We start from the raw sequence: 10,943 nt of genomic DNA, 5'->3' as shown, positions 1-10,943 counted from the left end.
TGAATCTGAAAATAATGCAGAAAAATGCTCAGAGGATAACGATAACTTGCCAAAAATAAAACGCTCTCGGTTAATAGTGCTTTTAGTGATGACAAAGAAAACATTGTTTATATTAATATGTATCACTTAAGAAAATTTTAATAAAGATATTTATCTTAATTATGAAAATATAGTAGCATGTTTTTTAATTTTTGGAACCTAACCCTCCTTTTCGTACTAGTTCTTTGTTTCGCATAACACGGATTCGCATAACACGGCAATTTTTTGGAACGTAACTACCGTATTATACGGGTGTTACCTGTATTATAATCTTAACTCATAAAGTGCCACGAGCTTGTAAATCTTTTAAACAATACTTCTCTCAATATCTGGATCTGTTAATTCTACAAAAGTTTATAATCTTAAGACTTTGCAAATATTTTCGGTAACAAATAAACTGGGAGATGTTTTTCTCTTTTCTTTATCGTTTTCTTTTTTATTCAATTATTCAGTTGTCAGTTATGTGTCATGTGACTATACAAATCATTCAATATTATGCGGAAATATTAAATGATTTGTACAGCCATATGACATTTAACTGACAACTGAAGAACTGGTTGAAAAAATAAAATGACATTAATGCTGAAGTTTAAATGATGAAATCTCTGCATGCTTTCAAAACCTTCGCACATTTGAAGTTGATGGCCAATCATTTAAATTTCAGCATTAATAATATTTTTCAATGGTTTACTGATTTTTTCCTTACAGAGTTTACATTCGAATACATAAATTTATTTATTTATTCATCATAAATGTATTTTCGCCAAGATTAATTAACAAAAATGTGATTTCTTCTTAGATATCAAAAGCATCAAATGTTTGTTTAAATATACGTCTAAAATAATATTTTCCTCTATATTTTTTATTAATTGTATTAATAATGTTAATTGAATATGATGATGCTATAAGTAAAAACTATTAAGAATGATTGCATGAAAATACAGTTGCATATTTTATTTGTAGTCGCTACAGATATTCTAACATCGTAGACGTCTGTAGTCTGTAGTATTAAGTCACAAATATTTCAATGATAAAAAAAAATTGTGTAAAAGAGTTAATCATAGACTATTTTTATGTGACTCATCAATTGCATACTTTGAATTGGTGTCAACAGAATTTGCGTAAGGAGATTACTGAATCAAAGAATTACTGTATATGCTGTACATTTTAATAAAAAATCAAATAATTTATTCACTGTTTTAAAAACTGATTCATAATTTCAAAATTATGACATTTTAAACTTCCGAATAGTATAAAATTTTCATATGTAATACATTAGTCAGCATTTATTAATATATATTTTAATTTTGATTTAGGTATGATATAATTTTTATTTTTTAAATTAAATTTTTATATTTTACAGTATTAGAATCTATATCTCTTACAGCCGTATTCAAAACTGAGAATCAAGAGTTAGAAGGTAACCAAAGATCACGTACTGAAAGTAAAATGAATGATAATTGCTTTACTTATAACTCTAACACTTGATTCTTGGTTGTGATGCAGATGTTATAATAGTAAAAATAACACTATAAAACACGTTATATATTATTTTTCATGTTCTATTAAAAATATTTTAAAATATGAACAATAAAAATGTCACAATTATTCCTAATCTTTTATATATATAGGCCTATATTAAATATTTAGGATTATAGAATGTAAATAATTTTTCTGTTTTTTTTTTTTCGAAAATAAATCAAAATTAAACGAAAGCTATTTATGAGTCTTTTGTGTTTAAAGTTCTTATTGGTTAAATATAGTTTTTATGCCACGTTGCACGTCATTTGCATCATCCTCTGACATAATTCTACCAATGTCTGTATTTCTTAAATAACAGTATACCAGTAAATAAGCTTATTCATCATTTAGCGTCTTTCTACTTATTTCATCATTTCTATACATAAGATTTATATTTTAAAATTCCTTCGTATTTTTAATTTGATATCGAAACTTTATATCATATAAATGATTTCTCTAATCGCTAGTAAAAACTTCAAACATTCTGCAATACTTGTATTATTTATTTTCTGGATATTCAACATAATTATCAGATTATGTATTTCATACATCATTTTGAAGAAAATCAATGGTAAGTTCTCGTATATATTATATAATATACTTTTTTATTTCACTGTTTTTTATGCTAAAGATCTGTAGTAACTGCTTGATGGTTAGCACTTTCTACTAGATTTTAAGCTATGAGCATGGTGCATATTATAGAAAATTTAAAATAAGTATAGAAATATTAAAAACTAGAAATAAAATTAATAGAAACTTAAATGTAAAAATAAACGGTAATTACAGTATAACAATTTAATTACAAAAAGAAAAAAATTATAAGAAATAATAAATAACTATAACGAAAGAAATATATAAATATATTGATATTAAAATTTAGAATAAGTATAACGAAATATGTAAATCAGACTACGTAATATCAATAATAATTTTTTTACTTTCTTGGTTTTTATATATAACAGAAGAAAAATACTGTCAAACGTCGGTTTTCGAACGACTTTTAGAAACGTTCGAAAACAGAGGTTTGACAGAAACAAATTTTCCTATCAGAAGCAATATAAAATGCATTAATCTGTTCCTTGTCCCCGAAACAAAGCCTTTTTAGCTATATTCTTGCATAAAAATGCCTACAAATGCAATATATTATCATTTATAATACAGTATAATATTATCTACTGTATATTATCTATCTATATTAGATTTGTTACCGCAAATCGAACCAACACTTTACAAAGAAGTACTATATACAGTAGTAAATAGAGAGTCAAGTCTGACTGTCTGAACGAAATATAACCAAATCAATCAAGAGTCAAGCAGAAAAACAAGTACTTTATCCACACTTTCCGAAATATTTATGTTTCAATTTCAATTTAAATTAATTAATTTTGACTATATTTAATTTTAGTTTCAGTGTAAAGGCCAGAGTTTTAATTATTTCATTATTTAAAAATTTAATTATTAGGTTGCAATTTTCAAATTGCAGACTTGTACAGTAAATTACCACGGTTCGTCTGTATGTCTTCTCTTCTTTAATCGCGAGAACGGAGTGAGATAGATACAATTCGAGACCAGATATGGAAAGCTTAGAGGCAGAAGGCCCCAATTAACTATATATGAAATTCCGGTTTGGACTGGAAGTCATGTGACTTCAATTCAAATATTTTCTTCAAAACGGAGTTAGATAGGTGATCGGCATGATTCTATCGTTAACAGGAAAAGTACGCTATACAGGGGACAAGACACTACTAAAACCCAGAGCATTTATTTTAAATAAAATAAATTAAAACAACTGTACTCCGGCACTGCGACGTCACAAAAATTTCGTCGATTTTTTGAATATATGTTTCAGAATTGGGATTGTTCTGCTGTACATAACGGTTGGTTGTATGAAAAAGAATGAAACCAAAAATATTTTTCAATAGTAATTAATTTATTTAAGGTAGGGAAATAATATACAGTAGAACCTCGATTATCCGCCCTAATTGGGGACTGGGGTTGGTCGGATAATTGAAAAGTCGGATAACCGAAAAGTATGAAAAAACCCATTATTAGTGTAGTATATTATTATATCCCATGTAATTAGTATACAGTAGAACCTCGATTATCCGCCCTAATTGGGGACTGGGGTTGGTCGGATAATTGAAAAGTCGGATAACCGAAAAGTATGAAAAAATCCATTATTAGTGTAGTATATTATTATATCCCATGTAATTAGTANAGAGCGTATGGTGGAGCCAATATATATAAGATCCCTTTGAAATCTATGGTCTCTTAACGGGACAGAATACACTCCCAGTGCATACCTTTCGTCTATGTTGTCTTTGCTATTGCGCAGAATGTTGTAAATAGTATTACGCCTCTTATATGCTATTCTTTTCTTTATACGCTTCGCAATTTCTCTGTAAATCGGATCCAGGTGGCGGTTATATTCAACCACCGCTACACACTGAAAATTATTCGAGTTGTTCGTGCGTGAGCTATCGTTGTATACACGTGATGAGTAGGCCAACGCCAGGTTTTGAATTAATCTTTTTCCATACCCATGTTGTGTGGCTATGTTCTGGATGTGTTGTAACTCCGCTAATGTATCTTCAAAGTTTGTGTGGTGTGTGAAAGCTCTCTTGGTTAGGGCCCGGAATGCTGCGACCTTGTACGAAAATGGATCATCCGAACTGGCAGGGATAAATCGAGGTGTGTAGCATGGCTTGTAATGGACCCTAGTTGATATCATATTGCCTTCTAATTGTATGTTGATATCTAGGAAGGTAGCGTTTGAATTGCTTATTTGGTCTAGTTTAATGCAGAGGCCATACGGGTTATTATTCATTGCATCAATGAAGTTATTTATATCTGGTTTAGCTTTCCACTTCTCTTTATTACTGCCACTTCTGATATAAAGTGAATGTTAGTAGTAAGAAAAACAATGATAAAGAGCTTTGTTCAACTTTTAAATTTAATGTTCTGTTCTTTTCTGTTTGTATGATCCCGATGAAGATTCATAAAATAATTGCTACAGTATATTTCTCAACCATATATACACAACTTGTACAGTAGCAAAAAGTTTATTAAACCAAAGAAAAAACCTAATGTTTTCAGACATACTTAATGACCATCACATTGACAACTGTTGTTAATAGAAAGAGCTCTGCTACATTAAAACACTTGGGAAGAATCTCAGTTATTATCCTAGGATCATACACCCCATCTGTAAACAGATGTAACATTACAAAAGCAGACTGTAGAATAGTCAAGTACAAACCTCAGTAACATGTAAAAAATTGGGAAAGCTACAAGCAGGAAAATATTTGTACAAGAAGAATCTTAGTTTATAAATTCCTGTGGAATGACAAAGATCCAGTGGATTTCTTAAAAATTTGGGTATCTACTGCAAGCAAGCCAACTTTTAGGGAAGGATCATTAATCCCCATGTCAGGATGATCTAGCAATATTCACGTGTGGGTGTGAAGGAGGAGACAGAGATGACAAGTATCTTACAAAAACCAGTTTATTTTAGCATAAAAGTAAACTTACACTAAGAAAAATATTTTCTAGACACAATTAGCTGGTTGGAAGTAGAGAGTGTCAATGCTCTTTTAGTTGTTTGTTGTACAGGTGGCCCCAGGGCAGTGTTGTTAAACAGTTTGTGAGACACTGTTGGTCGGTGTTGGTGACAGTATGGCTTTGGTACCGGCACCAAGATGGAAATAATTCATCCCCAGTTTGTTGACAGTGCTTCCAATTTTTATTCCTTTGTGTTGACTCATCAAGTGCATCTTGCCGAGTCCTCTGTGATCAGTGATTACACCAATCTCCGGTCTCCCCTTTCTGTCCATCCTGATTGATTCCACGTTTGTCCCTAAGCGAAAGAAGAGACCAGTTCGGGTCCTGAGAAGGTACGCTTCAGGAAATTTACTCAACGCCATCCATTAACTCTGGATGGAAGGTGTAGATGGGATTTTGAACTTGTGCTCATTTTACCCCATTGTCTAGTCGATGATGTCTTAGAATTTATTATTATTTTTTTAAAACTCTTTCTGCCCTGTGGGCACTAAGAGGGCCTCTTTTTGCAAACCCATTATGGGTTTGGCCAGGAACACAATGGGGCTGCCGGATGATGAGGGACGGAGCCAGACATATCCGAATGGACCACCCCCCAAAAAATTCCTGGGGATTTTTCGACCAGTTCGAATTCAAACCCGGGTCCCCCAGAGTGGTAGGCTGCCACCTTGACCACTCAGTCATCAGGCCCGTCTTAGAATTTTAACAACCTGATGCAATGTCCCCTTTTATAATTAATCTTTCCCATCTTCAAGATTTTCTGTTCTAATTATTTGTATATGAGCGCCTTGTCAAAGGTCCATCTCTAGTGGAGGATGTTTGTTTATATTTATTGTGTCATGTTTTACATTAATAGTATTTTTTTCTCATCTTGGTTTCATATGACTAGAACAACTGAATCTGATCTTTGATCGGTTTTAACAATGGAGGTTTTTCCCCCCTCTCTAGTTTTGTTTTAATAAATTTCTAATATAAATGTTTAATTTCAACCTGTTTTTGAGACCTCACACTACACAGTATCCATTACAGTTGACAGCAGTACATGACTTGGTAGATGTCAAAACCATCATGCAATCCTTCATTTTATAGTTAAAAAAAAAAAAGGTTAAGTCCTGGTTGCTTGGACAATTTGGCCAAGGTTTATTAGGATAAAGCTAAGGTCACCAAGTGTATCAGAAACAAGCATTACTTTATACATGTTGAGGCCCTTAAAATCTATAAAATCAACATGTAAGGAAAACTGTCAACTATAAGGACTTCAATTGAAAATTCTACTTTGAGAATTCTAGTTTGAGATCTACACAATGTAACCTGATGGGCATTTTGTTACTATTTTTTTAATAGTTTTTTGCACATCACAGCAATGTAGCAGATTGAATATAAAAAATGAGAAAATCTACAAACAAGTTTGGCATTTACATATTTCTGTTCTATTTCTATTAGTATTTATAAATGTTAGATTTTTGAAACTTTAACCTGATGATAGTCATAACAAACACAGAACCAATTTCCAGTGTATATAAACAAAAAAATGATCTCTGCACAAACATTTTCTAACTCCTCCTGAGTTCTTCAGGTACAATAGAACATCCTTTGGAACAAACATGAATACATATATCTCAGTATGGTGTGATGTAATTTACTGATGACAGAAGTTAAATATGAATAAAAGTATTTTTTTTCCAATTTAATAAACTTTTTTTTTTGTTGCTAAACAAGGTTGTGTGTACTGACCTGATAAAAGTTAAATTCACTTAACCAAAAGTACTTGAGTGAGAACTAAAGTAATCTATCAATATATATTGCAAAGTTGTTTAACAATACTTGTTTTATCACTCTGTTGTCAGTTTCTGATCTGTGTGGTGTACACCTTTCTTTTGACTTCAATTATGCAAGTTTTATTTGATTCACACACATCTTTGGTGTGAAACTTTTTTGTCAATGAGTGTACATTAAAATGAATAATTCAAGGATTTTATTATAAAATAGTATTTCAAATAAATTGTCACAATCTTTTCATTAAATCATTTGATTTTTAAAAATGGTTGTTATAATTCTCTATTCATCATACATTTTAGTCTTAGTATGTCTACTAATAGATTCTCATTTGGAAATCATCACGAGATTTATAATTAAAATCAAGATTTTATTCATGTACTAAAATTGTTAATACTCAACAAATGTTTCTAAAAACTCCAGCAAATAAAAAACTTTAATCATTAACAAATGTTTTTGACTATATTCAAAAGTAATCATCAGGTTTACATGTTTGAAAATAGTTATTAATGTTCAAATCTACATCAGCAATAATCTCAAAAATTTACATATGATAGCTATAACTAGGTTTGTCACGCATCCGTGGATATTCTAGAATGTATACAGTTATCTGGTATTCGTCCAAGATTTTAAAAATCATCATCAATAACATTCCTCGCTATTAGAAGTCTTTAGGCTACCAATAGAGGAAACACATTAAGAAAATAATAAAGAGTATTTAAATCTTATAGAATTATATACACCACTGTTACAATATCAACTGTAATATTTGCATACTTATTGCATCTGAGGGAATTGCACCCCAAAGTTTAGTATCTGTAAACAAAAAAATTTGACAATACAAACTATATATGTATCCGACTTGCTACCCACACTACTGATGAGATTTATGGCAAGCCTAGATATAGCTCATATCAATATATAAAATAATGAAGAGCAATGGTATACTCAAAGGGGGAGCCAAGGGATCCTGGCACCCTCCAAAGGAAAAAAAAAACCAGTAGAAAATTTACCAAAAGTCTTTTCTGTAATTAAACTGTGTTGTACCTTTTATTTCTATAATACTTATAAAAATAAAAGAGAGAGAGAAAGTTTTATGACAAAATGTAATTAATTATGAAAAGATTAGCATTAATTCAACATAGAATGCTTTTGATATCTCAGTATACGCCCCCTTACCAACAAAGTAATTTTTCACGTTTTATTTAAGATTTATAAATAAAATAACAATTATATCTTATTATTCACTTATTTTAAAAGTATTTTTGAAGTAAAAACAGTAACTTACATTTGTATTTATATCGCTTCCAATTTCATCCATCTGCCCCATTACTATCGCTTGTTGCCAACTAACACGTTGTATTTACTTAGTAAATATTTATACGTTAAAATTATTTATTAAATTCAATCAATAATCTACTTATGTTTATATCTGTTAATTAATTATTGTAATAGTCGATAAATAAATATTTAAAAAATTATTTTTGGCTTTAAATTAAACTTATTTAATTTTGTTTTCATTTTCAATCTTTCCATCTGTGGGCACTCTAAGAAGGAATTTTTAATCATACTTATCATCTTGATGACCGGAGGCTCCAGGTGAAAAAGGCATCAGCCTGCTGCTCAAAGGGACACGTGTTGATGTCCGGATCAAGAATCTCAATAAATTTACAGGGGTAGTCTTTCCCAGATATGTCGGACCTCCTCCATTGTCATCCTCACTTTGGGCCTGGGTAAAGTTCTCTTACTCTTATGGCCATTTGACGGGGAGAGTAAAATCAACTAAAAATGTCATACTCATAATATATTCGACCAGGGCCATAATCGGTGTGGCCAAATGATGAGAAATGTGGACTTGTGGGAGAGAGACTGCAGTAAATATTTCAGAGGTATCTCGCATGGATTCGATCCTGGATCCCACAAACCGGTATGCCCAATGCAAAAATGTTTTGAGACGCCAAAACGTTTTTGTCATCTCGGCCATCTTCAGTATCTTACTGAAAAGCATAAAACCATAAATAAAACCATAATGTACAGCGTATACAAACTGTAGACCCGAGTTTAATTTTAAGTTCCTTTTTAGTTTTTTTAAAATGATATTCAATATGAAGAATAGTAAAAGTTAATGTAAACTTTTGGCTATCTTATTCATAGACGAAATCTTAAGTCAAACCTTTTTTTAATAATGTGAGTGAGATCGTCGTCCTTCGTGGAAAAGATTTAAGAATCCATAAACTTATTTCGAAGCAGCAACAAACTTCACATTTATTTGAAATTAAACAAAATTTTGTATTAATAAAGTAAAATAAAATTGAACGTTTGTGATTATTATTCTATAGATGTTTTTATCGTTAAAAATATTTATGATAGTGGTCCGTGAGGTCAGAATGGTTGGGCACCGCTGACTGCTACTGGAACCGGCTTAGAATTAGAAACCTACAATTTTTTTTTATTTGATTGCCAATGGATTTCTCGGACTAGCCGACGTAATAAATAAATGGATTTTGATAAATTAATTTAAGAAAACAAAGGACAATTCTAAGTAAAAATTTTAAACATCCAACAATCTTAGTGATACATCTATATATATAAAAATGAATGTATGTCTGTCTGTATGTCCATGCATTACCACACCGTTTATCCGATTGTCATGAAACTTTCGGAAGTTCTTTAATATACTCCTGCGAAGGTTTCTGGCATAGTACGTTTATCCTACGATAGATGGCGCGAGTGTATACGAACATTTCATGGAGTTCGATCGATTTCAAATTGCGAAGACCATTTCCCTCCTTTAAAAAATATCCCTATATATGCATTTGTGAACTGTTATTTACGATATTTGTAATAATTTTTGTTTAATCACTTTATTTCAACTATTTTTTGCTAATTATGTATTCGCTCGAACTTTGTTAAAACCTTAACTGTATCCCGAACAACAACCGAAGTTGTAGGAGGAAATTCGCCTATTATACCGATCTAGGGATCCCCCTTTTCCAAATTTTAATATCGACTCAAAATAATTTAAAAAAACAAATTACAATAAAACGGTTTATTATCCAACTATCAGAAATTTCACAACATGCCAAGGAAGAGAGGAAGGAGCAATTAAATAATTAAAATTGTAAAGGAATAAAAAAATATACTGTATATAAAAATGTTGAATATCGCACTTCTGACAATCGCTGCAAGTGTGTAGGCTAGATTTGGAGAATCCGTGCTTCTCACATGGATAACTGTATGTGGCCAGCTTCACGCCTCGAAAAACTTTCTGATTTATTCGTGTACGCACCAGACGGAAAAACAAAAAATATCGTGTATCCACAAACACTCCAATAAATAAATAGAATTGAAAAGAAACTTTGAAATATCTTCCCGATGAAAATGAATAATAATAATATAATAACAAGTTTCAATAACTCATAAAGGAAACCTTACAGTTTCCTTTATGATTTGGCAACCTTCGTTGTTACAATGAATAGAAACAGCTGAGTTACAATTATTATCTTCAGATTTCTACCAGTTTCACCTATATAAGATTTGGGAATAGTGCAGTTGCAACTGAGTTTGTAAATTACGTTTTTTTGGTCCAATATATTATTATTATTATTATGTTGGGTTTTGTGAGTTATACTCGGTTCACACCGGTGGCTATGTACTATGCCAAACCAGAGTCAAGGCATAGCAACCAAAACAAAACTAAAATTAAATAAGTATAGCAGTGTCTGTATTCAGGAATTTCCTAACAATGTGGCATGTATTCAATATAGTGGCCTTCTGTAGTGTGATGTATGTATTTCTATTCAACTGTAATGTTCCCAGGCTTTTGTGTAGTGTGTGTGGTATCACACCAGTACAGGAGAGAATGACAGGTACAATAAGCACCATATCCATCTTCCACAGATGCCTTATTTCCTGGGCGAGTTCTGTGTACTTGCTATTTTTTTCAGTGCATGTGTTTTGTACATTGTGAGTGTTTGGAATGGCTATGTCTATAATGTATGTGATTTTATTGTGTTTGTCAATGAGTGTGATGTCTGGTCTGTTGTGGT

At 31.2% G+C, this 10,943-nt stretch overlaps 1 protein-coding gene across 1 annotated transcript in view; it reads right to left on the bottom strand.

The window, feature by feature from the left end:
- Positions 1 to 8,751, bottom strand: part of LOC111632810 (WASH complex subunit 2-like) — a 30,612-nt gene extending 21,861 nt beyond the window's left edge. Inside the window, exon 1 of the mRNA XM_023377336.1 lies at positions 8,183 to 8,751. Coding sequence (XP_023233104.1) covers positions 8,183 to 8,224 — 42 coding nt within the window. The 5' untranslated portion in view covers positions 8,225 to 8,751. The remainder of the gene's footprint in view (positions 1 to 8,182) is intronic.
- Positions 8,752 to 10,943: the final 2,192 nt, after the last annotated feature.

This window comes from Centruroides sculpturatus, unplaced genomic scaffold, assembly GCF_000671375.1.
Source record: "Centruroides sculpturatus isolate CEXI.00-Female unplaced genomic scaffold, Cexi_2.0 scaffold41, whole genome shotgun sequence".
In the NCBI taxonomy this organism is placed as follows: domain Eukaryota; kingdom Metazoa; phylum Arthropoda; class Arachnida; order Scorpiones; family Buthidae; genus Centruroides; species Centruroides sculpturatus.
Note: the sequence above shows the minus strand (reverse complement) of the source record. Positions and strands in the feature narration are given on the sequence as shown.